The 24,698-nt window shown below is 44.9% G+C and overlaps 2 protein-coding genes across 7 annotated transcripts in view; one reads left to right on the forward strand and one right to left on the reverse strand.

Moving 5' to 3' along the window:
- Nucleotides 1-24,698, forward strand: part of LOC139059209 (beta-mannosidase-like) — a 335,938-nt gene that overhangs the window by 18,722 nt on the left and 292,518 nt on the right. The window contains exon 1 of one of the 6 annotated variants that reach the window (XM_070537316.1): nt 4,948-5,486. The exons of the other annotated variants lie outside the window; for them this stretch is intronic. The gene's annotated coding sequence lies outside the window, so the exon portion shown is untranslated. Of the gene's footprint in view, nt 1-4,947; nt 5,487-24,698 lie in introns of those variants that run through there. 6 annotated transcript variants of the gene reach the window in all.
- The window catches only part of LOC139059210 (uncharacterized), a 173,937-nt gene continuing 154,731 nt past the window's right edge, over nt 5,493-24,698 (reverse strand). The window contains exons 2-4 of the mRNA XM_070537323.1: nt 24,219-24,313; nt 13,282-13,606; nt 5,493-8,659 (exon numbers count right to left, since the gene is read on the reverse strand). Coding sequence (XP_070393424.1) covers nt 8,568-8,659; nt 13,282-13,606; nt 24,219-24,305 — 504 coding nt within the window. The 5' untranslated portion in view covers nt 24,306-24,313 and the 3' untranslated portion in view covers nt 5,493-8,567. The remainder of the gene's footprint in view (nt 8,660-13,281; nt 13,607-24,218; nt 24,314-24,698) is intronic.

Genomic DNA, 24,698 nt, shown 5'->3' on the forward strand with positions numbered 1-24,698 from the left:
AAAAAAAGAGTGCCACCCAGAATAGGCGCGCAAATATTGGGACTCTGCACTTCGAAATACACTTAGCGATCTAATGAATACATTGTTGCGCCAAAAAAGGCGCCAGAAAAAAATGTTTTGGCGCAACAATGTATTCATTGGATCCCAACCAACTCGCCCAGCAACAAGTTCTACTCAACTGCATTTAGCGAATCTAGTTTACATAAGTTGTGTGCTCAGCTTATCATGTCCTCATATATCGCAATATAGGTACATTTCTAGCACAAAATAAAAACATTTTCTTGAAGGCACGCGTTAAGCAGAGCTGATTTCGGGTCTTTGTTCTACTTATATTTTCTCTTGACGTACTTACTGTGTTTTCGCGTTCATGGTTGCACAACTTGTATTATATATGTATATGTACCCTTTCCACAATAAATGATTTATTTGTCCTTGGCAAATAATGCAACGATGAATGTATATAAACTGACTCCAATTTCTGCTTTATTAAAGCATCTTATTATCTAGAACGTATTCAATAGACGATGATGGATGAAGTCGGCGATGGCTGTCGGTCGCTGACCGCCATGTCTCTCGCACCGACATCAGATCAGCAATGTGGGGCTGTGTGGCGAGAGAACGGCAATCTGTGGCGCCACCATCGTGGTCGCCCAGGTGCTTGTGCGATTGGCGGGTCGTAGAGAATCACAGTAGCTGATCGTACAGGTGGTTGCCTTTTGCTTTCGCATAGTAGTCATGTAAGCATAGAAGTCTTTTGCGTTGAGACGGCATCGAAACAGCCAGTGCGCTCGACCATTCGTGCAGCCCGAAGTCAGAAGGCAAAGTTTTGCAGCCGAGAATTTTTATGGAGGAATGCTTTACACACGGTACATTCGACGTGGTTCGCAGTTCCGCTTTAAAGACTTTAAAACTGAAGACAGGCAACGCGACGTAATATGAATGTGATTGCCTTTGACTGCCGGGATGTCAGCTAAGCACGAATTCAGTTTGCATTTGGAGTGCATTTCGATTTGGATGCTGTAAAATAAATTATTTAGTGAGTGCCTTGTAGCGTACTCGACGACATTATGCTTCATACAGAGTAAAACATGTTGACATCAGCGTAATAAAAAAACATCCTTCGCAGATCTATGCCAATCTGAGCAACTGATACATCAAAGACAGCGACGCGGAACAATATAGTCCTGACACCCTTCGTCAGAAGTACTAAGGGTCTGTCTTCTGGTTGTTCTTTGTGATGATTCATCATCGCCGCCCTCGAAGGGCATACAGCCGCATCGGGGATCCCACGCAAACAGCATTGCTGCTTTACGAACTCCTACTGGCCTCCAACGTATAGAACCCGTAAAACGTGACGGCAGTAGAAAAATTGAGGATTAATAGCTGGCAAAACCGGGTAAAGAAGTTTTTGTCTGTCCGAGTGAGGTATCCGCGAGTCAGCTTTTGTTTCCTAATCTTTAATAATTACATTCAAAAGGAAGGGTTCAGGATTCCGACTGCAGTTGCATCGCTGGCTGTTTATTTTTGGAGATTTGGAGCATGTCATCACACAAAGAAGGCTGTGAAAGTCCCTTTGCCAGCTTTGCTATAGAAAGCGTCGTCTCTATTCCTTTAGAGAATCATGGTAGCAACTCACAAGGCTTTCCCTTTCCGTCTCCATCCCCTAAGGCTTCTCGTCAGTCTCCCTGGTATGCAGCAGGATGCAGCAAATGCATAGCTATGAAAGATATGTGGGGCGTTTTGGAAGCACGAAAGTATGGCAAAGTTTTCTTTTTATTTGCTGCTTCATTGCTGGCGTTAAAATGATTAAGTGACATCAACGACATTTGCTTGAAGTGCGAATCATTGCTCTTCAGTACGCGCGCATCAGGTTCTGCATAAAATATTGCTGCTTTTCTACGCGTATACTGGTATCCTGTGAGGAAATGCGGAAGACGTAGTTTATTTATTCTTGTTCTTTTTTTGGGAGTGGAACGAAACAGATCAGGTACAACAAAACTGCGGACTCCAAATGGTGCGAAGCTTGTTTGTGTAACAGCAGTAGCGGAAGAAACGAGCACAGCGTCTTCTCCTGTGGCTGTTATATTTGCGTGTGTGTCAAGAGGACGCAGACGATGTATACTGCTTGTCGAAGGAGGAGTTTTCGTGAGATGTGTATGGGCACAGTGAAGCATGACACATATATCTGAATAGTTTAAAGGCTTTTGGACCCCTAAAGTCAAGGTGACACATACCCAGAGGCACACACACAGTAGACCAAGCTGTGTAACTTACTCCCACTGTGCTTCTATGGTCTAATCGTTGTTGTTTGCTCGGGGAACTCCAGGTCAGCTAGAAAGCGGCCAGCATCATGTTGTCTCTTCGGCGCATAGTCATTGGTTCAAAGTGTATATTCGGCAAAGAAGCAGCCACCGAAAAAAAAAACAGGGGGGGGGGGTGAGGTGCGGAAGAGGCAAAGAAAGCTTTGCTTCAATTGGACAGATGAAAATAGACGTACCCCTCAACCTCTGACCGATTCTTCACAATACTGTCGCCTTGCCCTTACCTGCTCATGACACCCTGTACGAGTGCGAAATTCTGCTGAAAGTTTCGTCAATAAGGCGCTGCATTAAATTCCAAATGGGAGGAGGGGTGTCACTAGCTGCAGACGGTCTTGGTTCTGCTAAATCTCAATTGCTCCGGCCGAGCGTTAGCACTGAAGGTTGGTATGAGTCGAGCCTGTAAACAGCACGCAAAGGTGCGTGTCGAACAGTGTATTGAAAACAGGGACCGGCAGCGGACGGTCTGCCATGGCATTGCTGACCGTCAGCATAAATAACAGTACACTGCGGCCACTTCAAAATAGAAGATCGTTTTATTTGAAGCCTGGAACGGGAGAATTACACTCTTTGCAAGCCTAATGAAAACGAAAAGAACACAACAGGGCAGAAATTGGCTGGCGCTGTAGGATACGGAATGGGGATGTCCGGTTTCCTCCTTGTTGCACGGGCAGGCTTAATGTACACGCGATGTCATTATGCGCGACAGCAGCGGAGCCATGTTCTCGTGGACATCGCGGCACACACAAGCTAAGCTCACACAAAACTGATATGTTTCTCCTGTTCCCCACGCCTCCCCTCACGGTGATCACGTGGTACCCGTCTGCTCAGCGACATGGACGAAACAAAGAGGAAAAAAAATGTAATTGTGCACCACGACAAAACTCTTTAAACACGAAATGTGCAGAAAAACAAACAACAACGAAACACTGTAATTGTGCACACTTTGTGCTTGAGAATATAGGGAACAGAACTTTGCGGCTCGATGAATGAAAAAAAGAAGAAAAAAAAAGCGTGATTTCCAAATTATGAATCTTTATCATCTTAAGAATAAGAGGCCACATGGTGCACATTATTGCGAAACATTATCTTCTGGATGTCGTTACGTAACAGACACAATAACAAGACGCTTAGACGACATAAAATGACTACATCGTGGCAAGAGCTATTAGCTGTGAAACAAACAGCAATTTTTTACGTGGTATGATTAACCACTGCAGCACCAACACGCATAGAAAGCAGTGTGCCGAAAAGAATTTCAATCTTTCTGTCCACGTTTAAGTTGACAATGCTTGTTTCCACAAATATATGTGGCATGGCAACGTCCGAAAGTACCGCTTGCCTTGGCATGCTTAGTATGTTTTGGTGGCATTTGTGGTGCAGTAGCAGCAAATAAATATGTTATAGTGAGCTTTCAAAGTGGACGTATGTACAACATGCGCGTCTGATTTCTAGCGTGCCTTGCGCGATCAAGAGCGCGAAAGTCTGGGTACTTCCGCAGAAAGAAACTGTAAGCTTCTTTTGTGCGACGATGCTTTTGCTCGCTCCAAAAATAGTATCACTGAACTCTTTCCGCGTGTTTTGGAAAGTGTGTTCTCTGATCGTGTCATGAGTATTGTCGAACCTTTAACTCAAACGCGGCGCTCTTTTTTCAGACTGCGGGATTTATGATCACGTTAGTCTTACTCTCAACGCAGAGATGGCGCCACTGCAAGGTACCATCAGTAGAAGTCCATTGACGTTTGGGTGTGGAGTCGCTTTCTTCTTTTGGTTCCGCTGTTATTATTATTATTATTATTATTATTATTATTATTATTATTATTATTATTATTATTATTATTATTTGGTTTTGTTTGTAAGAAGTTTACCAAGACGAACACTAATCAGCTTGTTCAATTAGTGCTGCTTTAAGAATTTTTCGACGCCGGTTCTGTGTATCGAGCCGAAAGTCCAGCAACAGCTCCCTCCAATTCCTTGGAAGGAGCATACTTAATCACTCGATGAATATTGCCGCATATATGCGCGTCACGGGCGAGAGCCCTCCCTGAATTACTCTCGCAACAAATTGCGCAATACGCTAACTTTTCTGGAGTGACGTTTATGGGTTGAGGGCGCTAATACGAATGTCAACGGGAACGACGTAATTGGCGATTACGAAAACTGCGACAGTCACAACGTTTCTACGGCGGTCACTATATAGATTCACTTCTGCCTGTGGAGCCAGTTATTTAAGTCTGAGTTATGAGGTTGAAGAGACATTAGAATCAGTACACGTATTTATTATGAGCCAATTGGGGAGAGTGGAAGTACGCAAAGATCTTCAGCAAAAATTCACTGATATTAACAGCTGCATTCATCTCCGGAACCGGCCTGAGCGGACCTTAGTTAATGCGGATCGATGCAGTGCAGTGCATCAAAAGAAAAAAAAAAGAAGTCGTGGTAACGATCAAGTCAGTTTCATAGTAACTAATGCGTGGTTAACTACTTCCTGCTTTTACAAATGACCACGAGGACCTTGCTTAAACCATAATCGCAGGTTGTGGAGCATGAGAACGCGACAGAACCAAAGCTTACTTACGCACGTTCCCAATCTGTGAGCGTACGGGCTCGACTGTTTGCGTTGAAAATGTGCTCCATAAAGGAGCGATACGGCGGCGGCTGTCGCGAAGCAAAGCTGAAACACAGCGGGTCGGCACGATTAGCGGAACCCTGATTGAGCGTGTCATGCTTTTGTGGCGGCGCGCTTTTCGATGCCATCAACTCGGACAACCGAAGCCGGTCCATAACTTTCGAGACTGACTGCCATTATTGGCACGCTTGAAAAGCGAACGGCGCAAGCCGCGCGATACCGATAAACCCTAGACAGCGGCAGCTTCGATCCCGGCATTGTTAAGTAACCGACGCCAACAATGCTTTTATCGAGCTTCTGTTCGCGTACCGAGGAACAATGGGGGCCCGCCGTACGGATAAGCGCCGTCTTCGCGGCGGCGAAGTGAAATACGCGCGCGTCAGAACGTGGCGTGCGACGTTCGTGTTTTCAAAGGTGTCTGTGTGTGTGAGAGAGAGGGAAGATGAGTAACTGGCGAGGGAGTAATCTTCGAGGTCGACTTCACTGGGTTGGAAGAGGATGCGAGGTTTGACGGCTCCGATATCTGCCTTCATCCAACGGTGAGAACATGTTCGACTCTGTCTCGGTCAGCGTCTGAGCATCCCTGCATGCTCAAGGCATGTTTCAAAAAAATAATAATAATAATAATAATAAAGAAAGAACGAGAATGACATCCAAATAGTTAGCCTCGTCAATTGCGGCTTTAAAATTTTCTTCACCGAGTTCCTCTTATTCCCTGCCCGTCTGAACAGCTTCTGCCTAACGTTGCAGAATCCCTAATCTCGCGTCATCTCATCCGGGGACTGAGTCCGCTGTACTTTTCGCAAGGACGATTGTACGTGACAGTACCCGTGTTGGACGAACGCATGGCAGCTACCAATTTTGTGGCTTGTCTCAGGCGCACTATTACAAAGCTTTGTCGCGATCGAAGGGGTTCAGGAATTTTTACGTTGGTGTGGCATATAGGTGTTACTTTGGATGAAGACCACTTGGCCTCATACTCTGTCACCCAGTAAGCTGCAAGGAAATTATGGAATAAAATGTAAGAGAGTTTCAGCTGAAACTCTGTGCTGCGAAGGATACATTCCATGCTTATTTTTATCTGGTACATTAGCACGTGCGTGTTGCGAAACCGGAGGGCTTGCGTGAATGCGGAAGAAATAAAGAAATAAAAGCAGGCACACGAAGATAGAATGACGTGCCAGAAGGAGAAAAGGTTGACGTCTCTGTTCTAAACGATGAAAACTTGATTTTTCGACAATTCATACAGATTATCTGTCCTGCTGCACGAAGATTATATGAACAGCGCTTTGTGTATATCTGTATATGCCTTCTATCGTTCGTTCGATTGTCAGTTTTTGTAAACTTCTCGCCGTACGACATCAGAGAGCCTCGTCGTAGCTGCTTCTCGGGAAGAAGTGATGGGCACGGTGAAACAAAAATGATTGTTTCTTTTATTTTAGTCGCACTGCACCAACTCACGCCATCATTATTTTTTTTATTTATTGGCACCTGCGTGATAGTTGTCATCCTCAAGCAATAAGTCTGTTCTTTTTATCGCTCGCTCAGCAACGGTAGTTTCGAAAACAGCTTTGGTTAATCCATAACGCCACCACGAACGGAATAATTTATTTGTACACAGCTCATGGCGTCGTTGTTGAATTTAAGACCGTTAGCTAATTGCTTGACCTGCCGGTAGTTCAGGGCGTCGTGAAAGCGCCAATGGAATAGTGTAATAGTAGCGCTCAAGCCTCAAAGTTCCAAATCGCCTTCTCTTTACCACCATTTACGATAACAACTTACAAAGCACGCAGTGACTAGCACCGTGTCAGTCGCCTAGCAGTTGCCGGATTGAGATGATGGCCATCGTATGCTTCAACATGATAAAGCCTCCAGCCTTCTTTACATGCTACAACTATTCCTTTGTTTTCCCTGCACCTTCTGTCAATCTGTTCAAAAAGTTGTTTTTGGAACAAGGGTTTATTATATTAGATAAAACGTTCTCTTATGCGCTCACGCAAGCATGGTTAAAAGCATAATTTCTGTTGTTGCTTATGTCTGCACACATAAGTCCTTTTGTTACGGTCCTTAGATATGCTCGCCTGCACAAGACCTGTTTTTCGTTTTAGAACAAAGCGAGAATGACCTTTATTTTTGTTTTGCTCTAGTTACGGCTTTCATTATTTATGATAGCGATGTGCCGGAAGTGCGACACCCCGCTTTCTCGAAAAAAGGTGACGTTACTTTCGGTTGATCAGGACATAATTTATAATTTTTTTTTTACACATAAGTTTCGGTTCTTCGTTCGCACGCATTAAGGTGACGCTAAGCGCTCGCACTAATGGAAGCTTTCTGTAGACGATGGTCGGGCCACTGAACTCGGCTTGCTGACGTACAGTCCTTATTCTGCTGGAGGAACTGCGTGTTAAAAAACATTACAAGGCGTAATGTTATGGCAGGGGCCATCCGGCGCTGTACATCTTTTATTGTTTTAGCTTTTAGTAACAGGTATATCATTGTGACACCACGCCAGCTAATTTAATGCGCGTAAAAGCTATGGAAGCTTAGTCGGTACACGTTCTATATTTATGCGACGCGCCTCCGCAAGCTTACACTTCTTTATTAGCTGGTTTGGGGGACACTTCCTGAACCCAATGTATTGGCCACTCTGGGCCAGTGAGCCACTAGCCATGATAAAGCTGTGTCCCCACCACGATATCACAGGCAAGTGGTGTTACGTTGTATGTTGCTCTAATTTACGCAACACAGAAAGCAGTTGCTAGAACTCACTCAGACGCATTTCGCATCTGTTATATGTTATTATACGTTATTTAACCCTTCACGAGGCGCTAAACGACCGGCTTGATGATTGCTCGGCTGATGTGTGCAGGTCACCGGGAAACGTGACGCAGCCGTTCACACTTTCCTTTTTTTTTGAAACATGAATTTACAGTGAAACAAATTACCATGTCGCCAGGGCAGGCCGCCTGGAATATCAGCCGTTCAGCGCCTATGTTGCTTAAAACAGTCGCAGGAGGAACCTTTGCTTTCCTGGTTGCCCTTTTATTCAACGAGAAAAAAAAGGACAACTTTCCGTGCGAACGCCTGTATACATACATCAACAAATCAATGATTGAAGGGTAAACGCGTTGTTTGCACAAAGGCCCACCACAGGCGAATTCCAGCCGCCAAAACTACCAGCAAGGAAGGGCAATCGTAAAACAGGATGAAGCACAAAGGAGATAATGCAACCGCGTCTAAAAATCCCCCAAAATGGAAACGAACAGCGCTCTGCCTGTGCCCTCCTAGGCATAACACGTGACAGCCATCGAGTAGGCCCAGCGGTGCGCCAAACCCACGCCGGTGACAATCATGCCGGTTGTGACGTCGCCGTTTCGGGCGCACTATACGCCTCCTTCTTCGCTCGAGAAGGACGGCTTCTTCGAGGTCTCCGATGTCGTCGTCGGCGGTCGTTCCGCAGTGGCGTGGGGAAGGGCGATTGCGCGCGGGCTTTTTGCCGAGTCCTGGCGTCCGGGGCGGCGTACGTGCTTGATTGCGCGGGCGAGAGACGGCTGCGGCGGTACGGTGGAATGCGCCGGGACTTGAGGGTGAGGATGAGGACGTGGAGGCGGGGAGAACTCCTAGAAGAACGCCTCGGCTGGAGGCTCGCCCGAGGCCGACCTTCGACCTCGCGAGGCGACGAACTTTGTCCTCGAACTCTTGTGGCCGCTACCTGCGCAGCAATGAAAAAAAAAAAAGATTTTTTTTTTCTGCAGGCAGCAACGGCAGAAATTGAATAAGTAATCCCATAATATCTCTTAAATGGGCCACCAAGATAAAGTGTTCCTTGAGTCATTTTTTCCTGAGCAAAATAATTCTTACGCTCAGTAGTACTCAGAAAAAAAAAAAGAACCTGCTCTTAGAAAAGTTTTTTGATACTTGGGGAAGCCATTGTAGTACAAGTAATACAGGCGCGAAAAATGGAACTGTAGACAGTACCGCATGAGTGGGACACCCATAATTAATTTATTACAGCCCCTATAGAGGGCTAGAAATATATACACAAAAATGAGCACGTCCACAAGTGCATCATGGCGAAGTACATGAACAAAAATCTAAATGTGGCTTTCAGAGGTAAAGGAGACGTGTCAAAGGCCTCCGAAAGTTCGCTTGCGTTTGTTTGTTTGCTTTACCCCAAAATCTGTCTCATGAAACCGAGGCCCACACTTGAAAGTCATGTAACGCGTAGGAAGAGCGCCTGTATAGTTATTGGAAAGTTCTATTATTACACCATATACCATCATTTGAACACGCTGCGCGTGAAACTTGCTATGATTCGAAGTATAGTTTCGTATTTTTTTGCGAGTAAATCCTACGTTTTTTTTTCCCTTGCTCGCTTGGCGGCACTTGATATTAGCCTGCGTCTCTGTAATAATTTAATTTCTTGGTTGTTCCAGTAGAGCGGAAAGCCGAGCGAGTTAGAATTGATGCGTTCTTTGGATGAGCGCGTGTAACGTCGGCTTTCCTCCCCCTCTCTTCCCTTTCTCTATCTTATCTCTCTATTCCCTCTTTACCTTCCCCTAGAATAGGGTAGCCAACCAGGCGCATTTATGGTTAACATCCCTGCCTTTTCTCTTTATTTCCTCCTCCTGCTTTTCCTACTAACACAAGCGAAGTAAGCAACCCCGTAAACTCGCTGCACTAGGAAAAAAAAAAGAAAGGGTTCGTTGGCGTGTGTTGGACTTTTCCAAATGAGTATACATATAAACCAATTAATAAAGAAGTCCGAAGGGCTTGACAACAATGGCGGCATGTAAAGGCACCCTCTGTGGCGCTGGCTGTTTTTTTTCTTTCTTTTTTTTTAGAAAAATGGCAGAAATTACCGCGAAAATTTTGCAGCATGATTTCGTAGCAACATAATTTCAAGTAACGCTTACATTTCCCTCTTGTAAGATTGCCAGAAAGGTAGAGGGAGCTGATTCACACCGCTAGCGAACCAGAATTGAATCGTGAAAGTCATCTCCAGAGGAAACGCTAAAACCCAGGTCATGCCTTCAAGTCAAACACAATTGTGGACGGCTAGCGTTTCGCGCGCGACTCGCGCTTACCGCGCGCTAGCTTGAGTTTTCTTTCCCGCAGAGCGTGTCCGTGTATGCAGCGAGGTTGCTGAAGCGTTAGCAATCTACCTGCGTTACCGTATTCTTCGCTTATGTGTACTTTCCATCCCGCTATGTTGGCTCATCGCAGCTTGTCTCGACAACGAACTCCGGAGGCGACGACGTACGCACCATTGTGCTCGGACCAAACGAAGAACGTGCTCGCAGCGTTTGAACAATAGAATGCATTTCCTCGCAATATCGCAGCTACGCAAGCTGGGCAAATCGATCAGCGCTGGCTCGTTGCTCGGCTCTGGCGCGCGACCACCTTACGAGAACGAAGTCAAACATCACGTAGATGACCCGAGGGAAAGGATGTTTGATGTCGAGGCCAAATCGGGAGTTGCCCAGGAAACGGGCGCTTGCGTTTTGCCGAGCAAAGGTGAGCGACCACAAAGAAGAGCGTGGAGACTGAGATAAACGGGCACGCTTGGTTAACAACGAGAAGCTTTTAATGAATGCGGGAGGCGTCAGCCTTGTGGGAGAAACGGAGATTGCCACTTCACGTGGCGAAGGTGATTACTAAGCGAAAGCTAATCATGACTGCTTATTGCTGCGTGTGCAAAGCATTGCGAAAACGTGTATATCTTATGTGAGCTGTGATCGTGTTTATGGGCTCCCTGGCTCCATTTTTCCTTCTTATCTTTCTACTTCTCCGTTCCCACTCCCAGCGTTGGGTAGGAAACGCAATTTTTGTGCGTGTGTGTTTTGGTTAACCATCAGGTATTTCTTATTGCTTTCATGTCTCCATCATTACTGCCTATTCATCAGTGGGAATTCCAGAAGTAACACTCCACAACCGTTTGGTACAGCTTAAGCTTGTGTTTATTTTCTTTGAGACACTTGCAATGCTTGAGGGCGTCATTTTTAAATATTATTTACTAGTATAAGTAAACTGCTCGAAAAAGAAACATACCGAGAAAAACATTCAGCTATCAAAGTTTCTGGCCCAAACGATAGCGACATAAAGAGCGACGAAAAAAAAAGTAAGAGAGATTCTGAAAAACGAGAGGAAATCACCATCGAGTGAAAACAGGCAGAAAACAATTAATTCATAGACTTCTCTACGCAAAGCTGCACCTACCAGCCATACATGAACATGAAGCCACCATGTTCTGCCTAACTGGAGGTGCGCTTGTTGGCTATCGCGGTGAGATTGTCATGCACTGTTATTGCACTGTGGTCATTGTGGCCTTTTTTTTTCCGTAGATCACACCGCTTCTGAATATACGTGTCTGCATTCTCGAAAAAAAATAAACTCCATTGTTTCGCGACTTGCGCTCCATGCTTCGCAAGCGAGTACGACTAGCGTCATTCTGGCTGGTAGTACACCCCTTGCAGCGTGAATGCGATTTCGAGTCGGTCAGGCAGGCATCTTTCCACGGTGGCACATTATACCTCCTGTTGTTTTTTTTTATTTTTTTTTTGAACAAATTTTTGTGAAATGGCCAGTGTCAGACATCGTTGTTCCGCCTTCTCAGGTTCATTTATCAGAAATGACCTACACGTATATCGGTGTATGCACTCTAAACCAAATTGGTTGGCAAACACCGCTTTTCCTGTGTCCCTTCCTTGTCCGTGTTTGTTTCGCGCTGTTTTTTACCGATGGCTACGTACCAACTAACTCGCGTTCACACCATTTTCAGTAAAATTGTATATTGGAGCGTAGCGAAAGGATACTTTGAGTAAAACTGCGACACCTCACTTATCATATCGTAGATCGTTGTCGACCTAGCTCTAACTGCTCCCTTTGGGAAGTGGAAGAGTCCCGGTGTGCGCTCACAGTGAGATAATTGCGTTGTAAAGGCCTAACATTTGTCCAAATAGTGCATCTTGAAAAACTTATACACCAGCGGAACCGACAAAAACACAAGACACGTGAGACGTCACATCTATTATGTCTTCTATTCGTATGTGATGTGCTGGTTCAGCTGGTTTAAGCTTTTTCCAACACGGACGCAGGGACAACACACACGCAGCTCATCGGTGTTCTAACTGTTGCCACGTCCTCTCCTCTGACCCGCCGCAGTGGCTTAGCGGCTATGGTGTTGCGTCGCTAAGCACGGGGTCGCGGGATCGAGTCCCGGCTACAGCGGCTGCATTTCGGTGGGGGCGAAATACAAAAACACCCGTGTTCCGTGCATTGGGGGCACGTTAAAGATCCCCTGATGCTAAAAATGAATCCAGAGTCCCCCACTACGTCGTGCCTCATAATCAAATCTTGGTCTTCGCACGATCAATCGTAGAATTCACTCATTCGTCCTCTGCTCTGTCCATTTTGATTTCGATGGTTAAAGGAATGTTGGCTTTCCTTTTTTTTCAATAGTGGCGTATACGGCAGATGGCATTCTCCGATATCCAGTATCTCTCCTCTGCACGTATTCGTTGAAAGCAAGCCCGCAACATCCTCGTTCGTTACGTTGATGTTTAAGATTGGGCAAGTTCGTATGGCTTCCTTCCAGGTAGATAGTGCAATAATCACACGACACAAAAGAAGGGGCACTTTTATAGCTCACTTGCAACTGAAAGATATTATTTCCAACTATTTGGAATAATAATAATAATAATAATAATAATAATAATAATAATAATAATAATAATAATAATAATAATAATAATAATAATAATAATAATAATAATAATAATAATAATAATAATAATAATAATAATCACGCTGTTTTTGTGTCCATGGCGGGATCAAGGCCACTTCGAGGGATCTTCAATTACCTGTGTCTTGCGCTAGCTGATTCCAAATTTCGCCAGCAAATTTCCTCATTTCATCACTCAACATAATTTTTTGTCGTCCTTGACTGCGCTTCCCTTCTCTAGGCACCCATTCTGTCACTCTAATGGTTCCCTAGTTATCTGCTCTACGCATTACACGGCCAGCCCAGCTCCATTTTTTTGCTCTTCATGTCAACTATAATATCGGCTATTCCCGTTTGCTCTCTGATCCATACCGCTCTCTTTCTGTCTCGTAACATTACGCCTTTGGAGTAAGTACGCATCACCACATATGCCGCGCCCTATCACTTTACCCCCTTCGATGATACGTGCGGAATTGTCGAGGGCGCTACAAGAAAGACTTCGTGCCATGCTGATGTCCCTGCGGCATGCATGCTAGAGACCTTGGAGTACACAGCCGTGGCTGCGAACCGTGCGAGGCGGCTATAGAGTCGAAAAGGGGGGAGACACTCACGCATCTGCCTCTTCCCGCGCATGCCGAAGAACCCGGAGCCACGTTTGCCCTGGAGCACGGCGCGGCGCAGCTGGGCGATGAAGGAGTCCACGCTGGCCGGCGCCAGGAGCCGCTTGCCGCGCATGGCGTGGAAGGCGCGCTTGTCCTCCGAGTCCCAGGTGTCGTCGTCCTTCTTGCCCCGCATGGCGTGGAATGCGCGCTTGGTCTCCGCCGCCGCCTCGTCCAGCTCTTCGTCGGGGCCCTCGCCCCACGACATCTGCTCCTCCAGGAGCACGTCGCCCAGCTGCCTGTCGCCGCCGCCGCCACCGCTGGCCACCTCGGAACTCTGCGAAGTATTGGGGAAGGGACGCCACCGTGGTTCATTCTGAGAGCACTTGAGGGCTAACTAGCCGATCGAAGGTGATGAAAGAAAATAAAGTCAACCAGGTTTAGTGTTTAGTTTACAAAAGGTTTGACTTACACCAGTATATATACTGTGGTATAAAGTTTGTAAGCAGGGATAAGGTCCCTCAGAAAGGCTGGCCAACGTTTCGATAGGAGGACCTATCTTCGTCGCCTTTTCTGAGGCACCTTATCCCTGTTTACAAACTTTATACCACAGTGTGCTATTCCATCTGTCCGCCCCTTTCTTGTTTTTGGACCAGTAAATATAGTTTTTTGTGTCTTTATTGCTCGTAGCGTCTTTTGATTCGATTTGTGGGGTTTAACGTTCCAAAGCGACTCTGGGGCTATAAGAAACACCGTGGCGGAGGGCTGCGGAATAATCGATAATTTTGACCACCTTGGGATTTTTTTTTTAGCTAGCACCTAAATCCAAACACAGGAGAGCTTTGGCATTTCGCCTGCATCGAAGGGCAGACGCCGCAGCCAGGAATGGAACTCGCGACCTCGAACTCGAATCTTTGTTTGCAAGTTCACTTGATTCGTTTCGTCTGCATATCATTCACTCACTCATTCTACAAGCATTTTGATGTGGAATACTCACGCGGTTTTCCAGTTCCAACTAGGCTTTCTTTAAGTAGGATGGTTGAGCTGGCGATCTTCTGCGTCTTTAGAGGGACATTTAAAGAAAGCGAGACAGAGATGCTAAGTTAATGTGGTTCTGCATCATACAACGCCTCTGATTGTCTGAACTAGCTTTCTAAGTTTCAGCATCCCCGCTCGTTGTCCTTGGCGAGTTCAAGTGGAGAACATTACAATAAGTGCGGGGAGGTGCAAGCTATCTTTAGTCGTGAATAGGGCGTTCTCCATTCGTCGATGGGATAAAACAGCTCCTTCCAGTATACGGCTATTGGCCTGTGCGCTAGATGGTGAACATGTGCAACGCGCATTCCGTTCGTGCTTTAGTACCCACGCCTTTTTCATTACCAGCACACACTTACTATCCTATTCGCGCAACAAGAGAACGTCACTGCGCACTTCCAATCGTCAGTATTTACATCAAACGTGGAAGCCCGTGGTGTCTTGCCGAGCGAACATGACAAGTGCTAGCAGTGAGCGTATAACTCCTACCTGCGGAGAACTAGAAATTTAGGACCACAGCTCCACGTCAGGCCTCGTCGTATATTTATAGTCCAAGGACCACTTTGGTGGCTTTAAATGATTCTTACTATTTTAGGACGCGTTCCCCCCCCCCCCCCTTCTTCTTTTCTGTCAAATTTACCACTCAGAGGCAAAGTTCGAAACCAAAAACCACCGTGTCATCACACCTCATCGGTATTCAGTCAGCTCGTGTTCGCGAGAGAGTCCTTTAGCAAATTGGAAACACCTCGCGCAGTTCCAGCTTCGGCAAGCCGTCCAGCACGTGTAGAGGACAGTGAGCTCTGAGAGTCGAAAAAAAAATTTCACCCCTGCGCGCAGCACAGACCGGAGACAGCTCTCGAGGACATCATCCACACGCCACGCTCGGACAGCGTCCGATAAATATGTACGCACTCCCGCAATAACTGCTCGCACTCCCCGTGCAAAGAGCCGGGCTCGACAACCTTTCTTTTAATATTTACTCAAAGACTTATCTTTTTTTACTTGCTTTCCTCGCTGTATCTCTCCCTCTTTTTTTCATATGTGTTTTCTTCTTTTGATCACTCCCGCTTTCCACTTTATTTTGACGCATTTCGTCGCCCCCGCCGCAGATCGCCTCGAAAACAAGTTTGGTCGACACGTGGACGTGGGAATATTTTGACCCGCCTCTCACGCCCCGTGTTCCGTATTTTGCATGATACCCGTCAGCGTCGTCGCCTCCGCTTTCCGTTCGCAGAAGTCTCTCCCTGGAAGAGTCAAATGCCTGTGTTGACGGATCTTGTTGGAAGAACGCTTTGTAAGGGGCACCTAGCTGGCGCGTGTATCCATTGAAAAAAAAATATATAATAAAGATACATCGCCAGCCACGTAGTTCAGACTGTGCTGAACCGCCGTCACGTTTACGCACGGCTTCAGGGCCAGGATTAGAAGAGAGAGGAGCTAGACAGGTGCGCGGGTCAGGGTACGGGCATAGTTGGCATTACTTTGTGTACACGTGACGGAAGCTTTTTCAATTTGAGCGTTGTTAAGCTTATGCATTTCAAAAATAATAAGAAAAATAAAAAAAAACCTTCGTTGTGTTAACATCAAAGCCAAATGCTCGGGGTTGCTGCTTCTCTCCAAGACGCTTTCTTACGCGTCGTCCATGCAAGGCGACATACATAGAGAGATAGAGAAACGAGATGAGAAAGGCAGGGAGCTTAACTGAAAGATTGCTTTCTGGTTTGCTGCCCTACTCCGCTTTGTGGTAAGGGGGGGGGGGGGGAGGGGATGGCGGAAATAACGCCAATAACGTACACTCAAGTTAGCGGTGTTGAAGGGGACTTACTGATTGACTGAAGGATTGATTAACGGATGGTTAGATTTGGTCAAATATGCTGAAGAAATGCTCTAGGTATTAAACACGGCGTAGTGCGAACTCTATATATTTTTCCGCCTTTCTTATGCGACAACGAATGTACGACACCATCTCTTGGTCTCTACGTCTGCCTATTTTGTCCAGTCAATAATATTTTGTTTCTGTTGTTAGGTGTCAGCATGGGGGTATCCTTGTAGTGCACCCAAAGCTAAGTACATTAGCATTTTTGCAGTCAACCTTCATAAGAATGCGGCCTCGTTGGCCGGGGATCTAACCCGCTAGATACCACATGCTCAGCAGCAAGCCACCGTAGAGGGCAAGTGATGAATGGAAGCGACGCTCTCCTCCACGTGCCACTGTTTGCGACCGTAGTGGTTAGCTCAGAGAGCTGTCACTGCTGCAGTTCTTGATATCGACTTTGAATTGGCCGTCCATCGACGTAATGTGCAGCTTGGAATGAGCACGCAGTGAAACATCTCTCGGCTTTCTGTCTCTATTTGCACCCGTTTACCATTTTTCTCGCATGTAAGGTAGCTACAGTACGTGTTTCTTGCGTACCGGCCTACTATTTCACTGATTTTCTTTCTCTCGAAAGAGATACAGCTATTTTGGAGGAATACTGTTGTAGGCTACAAGCGTTCGATAAAGTCTAACTTAATGTGAGCAGTAATATTTGAAAAAGCAGAGTGGATTATGCGTTGACCATGACGACAGCCAAAAATACCGTCTTACCATGCAGGATATGCTGTTATACCATGCAGGATATGCTCAGAAGCAGGATATGCTGTTATAAAAGGCGGATATATGTAATTGGGATAAATGGTAGTAGACACATGAAGAAAATTCGCTTGCGAGTTATCGGTATACGCGAAAGGACTGCCTTAGCATTACGTCGCACCTCTTGGATGCCCTGGATCCATGATTTAAACCGCGTTCACCTCATTGCGAAGTGTTTTTCAGGAGCTCACTACATACATACATACATACATACATACATACATACATACATACATACATACATACATACATACATACATACATACATACATACATACATACATACATACATACATACATACATACATACATACATACATACATACATACATACATAGATGCATACTTACACACATATACATACATACACACACGTTCTTCTAAGTTCTCTCATCCTCTCTACCTCTACCCCGTGACCGGCTTCCCACACTTACCACCCATACACGTTTTTTCCACTTTTAGACTCCTAATGCTAGCGCATTAAAAAGAATAGTACAAGCTTCTGCCTGTTCTTTTTTTCGTGCCTCATATTTCATTGCGCCATTTTTTAAATGCTTTAGAGTTAGGAGTGTCAAATTTTAAAAAAGTGTGTGTGCCATTATCAGTTGCACTTCGCTCCTTCAAGTGGCAGGACGTGTATCGAGTGAGCTCCTGAAGAACACTTTGCAAATGTGATGAACGACTTCAAAGAAGTGCGACGTAATGCTCACGAATTTGTTTTGAATTTACCGCTAAATCGCCACGGAGCTTTTGCTTTACTTTTCTAGAGAAAGGGTCCTCTTTTCACATTTTTGTGCCTACAAGTCCGATATAGTATTTGCTTTACTCGGCGTTATTTGCTGATTTAACGAAAGTTAACCATAATATGAGCCCAACTGCAATGTAAGTTCTGTTCGAAAGTTGCAGCACAGCACCTTCACGTACCTTTGTAAAGATTATGCGATAAAAGCATTATAAATCGAGGCATCAGCCAGCGAAAACTGATTTCTTATGAAAAGTTACGCGAACCTAGGATCGAATTCATGAGCAAGCTCTTACTATGGAGCTGTTCGTAAGAACAGATCTGAGCTTATCCTAACGACCGACAATTTTTTTTCTTATACGGTACTTACGAGATGTTGCCGCTTTAAATCGGCGCCGGCTACTCCTTTTCCCATAGAGATATGAATATTTTCGCGTAGAGATATCACGAAAGAATGAACTTAAAGACATTAAAACTAAAAGTAAACTTCAAGCCACAATAACACATGCTCCACTCACATAAGTACACTAATACCAGAATAAAACTGGAAGTCAATTAAAACACAACAAAAAGTACAGACACAACTACACTAAAATAAGGGCACGTAGGAAAATATTGATAGATTCAAACGAAGGTACTTGAATCCAGACATTTTATGGGCCCAAGTCGGGTCAAACTAATCACATAAGGTGAGCATATCACAAACAAACACTCTACTCAATAGGTTCCGAGAACATTGCTCACTTCTACAAATCTTTGGAGTACCAGTAATGCTCGTCTTTTCAATGAATATGTTGGCCGAGGACCTAAGATATTCCTGAGGTTGAAGGGCTTCGGTCCAATGTCATTAAATCATGTGCTAAATCTTGTCTTCTGTGTCGTATCATGGACGTACCAACAGAAGATGCTGTGTATCCTCATCTGCGGGGCCACAAATTCATTCCAGATTATGAGCTCTTTAAATTATTTGTAGAAAAAGCTTTGTTTACGTGGTGCCAAGCCGCAGACGGTCAGTGAACGTTTCAAAGGCTCTGGTTGTATCCAATGTGGGCAGGCTGTTAAATTGAAGAGAAGGGTCAGTGTGAAATAAACATGGAGATTTCGACTGCTGATGAAACCATGTCGCTCTGCAACCACGGGCTGAGATCTGTGTTAGTATGTGCCGCTATTCACCTTGTGTTCGAGAGAGAGACTAGATGTGACGTTGTTAACATGCGCTTGTTCAGATGCCTTGCCCGCTGCAACGTTCCCAGGGATATTGAAGTGGTCGGGCACACACAGGAGCATTATTGTGCGATTCTCTTAACTTGCTTGACAATGTATCCCAAAGAATGATCTATTGTTTCCCTTTTTGCACTGAATTTGTGTGTCGTAACAAAGACAATATCTCAAAAAGATCTGCTGTAGTTGACGATGTCATGTGAGGCAGTCTAAACGTTTGTATTCAGTTCCGTTTTGGAACGACAAAGGCAGCTGTAGAATAATTTGTTTGAAAAGAACCATCTGTGGACGCCTGAATACAGGGTGTCCCAACTATCATGCACTAAGACTTAAATATATTCAAATGCCACATAGCTGGACAAAACCAAGGGAATGTCGTTCGCCATAGCCTGGAGTTAATCAGTTTTTTTTTTTTTGCATAGTGCCTCGAGTGTCACGCAATATGCCTGGAGCCGCCAGTCGCACCCTAATTTAGCGTGTATTCGCGGGCTTTTTCCACAATCGGGAAAACTCTTTTATGTAGCACGTATTCAGTAACAAAAGCTGTATCGGGAGTTTTTCATGTTCTACAATTTTCTCATTGATACTCTTCATCTAATTGTAATATTTTAGACTTCTAATAAACTAATTATGTAACTAGATGGAATGCAAGAGACATTCTAACTATCTACAAGCGACGGCGAACAACATTACCTTGGTTCTGTCCAGCTACGTGGCATTTGCATATTAATAAATCCTGGTGCATGATAGTTGGGACACTCTTTATAACCAGAATATCGAAAGTATGTCTGGTTTTATGAAGCTAGTTGTTGTGCCTGCTACATTAGACAATGTCTCGTTTCCGAATAATTCCTTCAGCCGAAAGTTCAGTTTTCGGGCCGACGAGTCACCATGGAGGGGAGAAGATATATGGGGTGCAAAAATCTTGAAGTTGTAGCAAATTTTGTGTGCCCTAATCATCGTATTCACCCAAGCCCTGTGTGTCTCAATAGGTGCAATTGCTAGTGGAAGCCTTTTGTGCTGCATTGGAACGCGAAAGAAGTGTCGGCATGTTTCAACCGTGCCCGTAATAAGAAATGGAGGATGACGTGAGTCTGCAATTGCTAAAGCAATTGAGGTTGTGTGAGGAAAGCCTAAGCATACTCTAAGGCTCCTAGATATTAATTGTTGAAGCCCATTTTCACATGAAGGGGAGATTCCATGCAGAACAGATGAAGAATATGCTATCTTTTGCTTCATAAGTGCATTACACACTTTAAATTGTGATAAAACCGACCCTCCCCATGTCGTATCTGCTACTATGCGAAGAACGTTCATTATTGAGTTTATTCTTTCTTCAAGGGCGTTAATGCGAAAAAGCATGAAAGTTGTCTGTCTAGCAAAGCATTTAGTCTACACTGTCGGTAACTTTTTCTGGTTATCGACATTCATGACAGGAGAGTTGAATTCTTCACCGCATGTGGTTAACACGGTAGTGATAATTACCCAAGCTTTACAGGACAAATACTACGCTTCTACCCTTGATCTAGCTAAACGCCGCCGTAAAGTAGTAATTGGTCTGAAAGCCGCGAGAAACGGGAGCGATTTGTTCAGGTTAGCGTGAACTTGTTTAACCGCTCCAAAATCTTTGCTGACCATACAGTCGACCTTAACATAAAGCTTATTCCTAGTTGATTTTGGTAATTAACTGGTACGCTTGCGAATGTGCTCCAGTCGAGCGCATTTAGTGATGCCTCAGAACCGGCAGCGTTTCAACCCACCCAAATTGGTTTTGTAGATAACAATACAACATAAAAACGCCACTTTTGTGAGAATAATATGAAGTCTGTGATTGAACACTGTGCTGTAAAGCACAATGGCAATGTGAAGACTGCCAATGTGAAGGCGACTTTTGCTTCATCGTGGTCATGGAGCCTATGCATAAGACTGCGAATTTCGGCCGCTCACATGTAGCTTCTTGAATAATGGGCTGCGTTCCAGAAGGCCATTTTCGACGCAACTTTCCTAGCTTCCGGTCACCAAATAGAAAAGTTTGTCGCTAAACAGAGAAGTCGCTAAATCTAATAACAAAATAGCTGAAATGGCAACACTGATTATAGACCGTTAAATTATAAAAAGCAAAGGGGATTTGGTTTTGTCATACATGGTTAGGTCAGACGACCCCAACAAAAACGACATGATGTAACCAGAGGAGAATGAAACTTGTTTTTGACTGGCCGACGACAGGCCTCCTCGGCAATGCAAGAGTGCAAGACGCATCCCTCAGGTGGCTTGCACCGCGAATAAGTGTACCCTTCTTAGTACGAGCGACTGAGCGCCATCTGCAAGACTCGAAAGACAATCCTCGCTGCTTAAGCAGGGAATACGCTGTAAAAGAAAGCATACTTGCGGGGTCGCTATTCTGAAACACAACTTGGCTGCTGTTGTTGTTTTGTTGGATTTTCCGGTGTGCAGCGGATAGTCATCGCTGTAGAAAGGGGGCGGAGGCAAATGGCCCACATCCGACAGTGGGAAGGGGCAGCCCTCCCCCCCCCCCCTTCCCAGCGGTAGATACGCCTATGGTTGCTTCCCATGACTTAATTTGGTGACATCCTGAGAAAAAAGGCGTATGGTTACCCGCACAATTTGCACAGTTAGGCTGTCACACAGACTTTAATTCAGCGTGCTCATGGTCCTCAGAGAAGGTTTTACGTCGACATGGTCCACGACAGTTTTTTGCCAGGTGTCCAAACCTCTGACAGTTATCAGCCGTCAAGGCAGGTCCAAGATTTTCTTCCACCAGGTGGCTGGTGAAGCCCAAGTGGATTCTCTGTGGCATTGGTTTGTAATCTCTGAAGGATTACACTGTTCAAAGAGCGGGGTTCAACTGTGCCATCCTCCAGACTGCACTATCATGCTTGGCAGCGGACTGATATTGCCCCAAAATCTTTCAAGGACTCGAGCAGTTGTCCTTCAGTGTACAGAAGTGGAACGTGACGAACTTTCCCGACATTTCGAGTGTACTAAGCTTAATGTAGCGCTTAACTCTTAGTCCTGCTACTTCATGCAGTATAAGCAGGTTTCTCGATGATGTCACTTAGGGAGCACTCACGGAAAAACTGCCCTCTCTGTTTACTCGGAACGCCTGAACTTCTTTTTTTTCCTCCGAGGCAACTTCCGAGACAGCATGATTCGGATTCACTTGCCGAAGACTGTGTCCTCCTTAAGATGGCGGGAAAACCACCGGGATTCCTTCACTTCTTTTCTTTTTGTGGGTCACGAAAGTGAAAGGTGCTTCGTCACACTCAATGGCTTCATAATCGCTGAGATCATCGTTTCAACTGCTGTCGTTCTCCCGATTGTGTGTTTCATCAAGACGAGGTCTCTTGCTCTCACCTTCGCTGGGTGCCGCCATGGTCCCTGTAGACGGGTCGTCAATGCCTGGATGTTCCAGGACTCGCCATATGCTGGCTTGATGGTGTCATTCGCATGGTGCGTGTTGGTAGAATCACGGACGCTTTCCTGAGTTTGAAGGTTTGAAGGTTTGAAGGTTTATTTTATTTCCGCAACTGGTGTTGCGAGGACAGCCAGGGAAAAAGCTGTATAGACAGCTTGAGAGGTCCTGGCTTCCTCTTACAGTGCAGCATTGACGGCGGCGGAGTACAACAACAAACAAAACGTGAGGAGAAAAACAAATAAAACAAAAAAACACGTTTGAGGCACATGAGTTGCACTCATGTGCCTCAAAACAAGCTGGCTCGTGCCACCTTTCTCGGCTGCCTACCGCCGTAACGGCTGGAGACACTCCGAGGGAAAAGGCAAAGAAGGCTTCGTACCTCGTTTCAACGGGCTCGTAGGTTGCTGCACTTCTCCCTAACTTTTTGAGCAGTGAAGTCCAGGCACAATTTAGACAACTAGTAAAAACTGACGAAAAAAGCGAGCAGCAAAGCATAGGGCCATCGCTTCGGAGAACTTAGTCTTCCGTGACGGACAAATTATGAGAGAAGGTAGTCGGCCAATAGCAAACGGCACTTACGAACAAAAGTGTGTGAATCGGGCCCCACGTTATCTCGTTTTCTTATCTTCCTTAATACCGAAATTCGCGAGGCTATCGTATTCCAAGAGAATTTACATTTAGTTCACTATCAAAGGTTTATCATTGCTTAGCACATAACTTGTCGAAAGGGGTGTTTGTTCTCTACCAAGTGCGTCGAGCCCTTAATACCTTTCTTCCTCTTTGTCAAGGACGGGCTTAAGTCTTCGAATCTCGTCTGCGCGAGCCTGGATAATTTCACTTTGGAGCCTACTCGTTATTCCGTTGTATTCAATTAGGAGTTTTCTCTTCGCATACTGTTTTAACATAGCCAGTTTTGCGTTAGAGCTGAACAGTCCCTACGTCTACGGAAGTGCCCAGTTTAATAACAATTTTCGTTAGTTGCCGTTTTTTTTTGTAGCTTTTAAATCGTAGAATTATTAGGTCTCGTGAAGCGCTAATTAGATATTGATGCAATGCTAGCCTGGAAATGTTTCTGTCCTGTTTTTGTGAAGATACCTAAAGTATTCTAGCGATAAAAGTAAATGGGGGGGGGGAGAAGCTGTAATACATTCGCTATCCGATCTTCATTAGCGCAGGATACTGCAGCTGACAGGCACTTCTTTGCAGAGAAAGAGGAGTGCATATAAGTTTGTCCCTTCGATTAAAAAATGTCGATTTCTTTTCTGCGCTCATTGCATAACTTGCAGCTATAACATAATTTCTTCACTGTTCACGTAAACGCGTTTGCGCTCTAACGTTTGTCATTGAAACATAAAAACTGAGAGTGCGTCTTGCTCATCGCCGGCCCGCGGGAGGTTGTTACACTAAAATTTCTAATGACTCCAACAAAATAGCAGGAAGCCTAGTAGGCGGGAATCGTATGTTCAGACGCCAGTGATGACGCGCTGCCTTTTTCTTCCATTTTCCACCCTTTTTCCACGATTGAAAACATGTGGCACATCATGACAATAATTTCACTAAAAACAGCGACACTAAAAGTTGTAGTTTCCACTGCTTCCCATTGCATTGATTACTTTTTTTTAGTATTGATAATTGAGAGTAATAAATTATTCTTTTGGGGGGGGTGTCAGGTAAGGGTTACTGGCACATGGTAAACCACATATGTTATGCATTGACGGATAATCTTGCCGCACTTGTCAAAGATGTTGTTATCGCACGTAAGCATGTTGCTGTCTTATTGCAAGACGTTTAATTAAAAAAAAAAGCCGACTTCTTTTTTCTATTATGTTCATCGAAGAAAATGTGTGCGCGTGATGAAAAAAAAACAAAGTAAATGTTCTCACCTGATATGATGCACCTTTTGCTGATACTAGCGTGAGCAGCAGGACCAACGAACACAGAGCTATGGCCTTCATCTCCGAGTGGTGCATTGTTGCAGCTGCAAATACAAAAGAAAAAGAAAAAGAAAGATTCATCAGGATTCTTGATTGCCGAGTTCTACCCATATTTCCCAAATTTATATTTATTATGACGCACTCAGCGCTTACGGGGAAATACCCGTATGAGAATGTGTTAAGCTAAGTATTGAATAAAGAGGAAAATCGATTATGTCACTTTCATCAACGAACAGAGGCATTTTAAGCAAGATAGCTATAGGCAAAGGATATATAAGGATGGAGATAGTTCCTTTAGATTGTGTAGGCATATATATGTAAGGTCACGAGTTATGCAAACACTTGGCCAATGTCAGTAAACAGGTGATATATATAAAATATATATATATATATATATATATATATATATATATATATATATATATATAT

The sequence above is a fragment of the Dermacentor albipictus genome, chromosome 4 (genome assembly GCF_038994185.2).
Source record: "Dermacentor albipictus isolate Rhodes 1998 colony chromosome 4, USDA_Dalb.pri_finalv2, whole genome shotgun sequence".
In the NCBI taxonomy this organism is placed as follows: Eukaryota; Metazoa; Arthropoda; class Arachnida; order Ixodida; family Ixodidae; genus Dermacentor; species Dermacentor albipictus.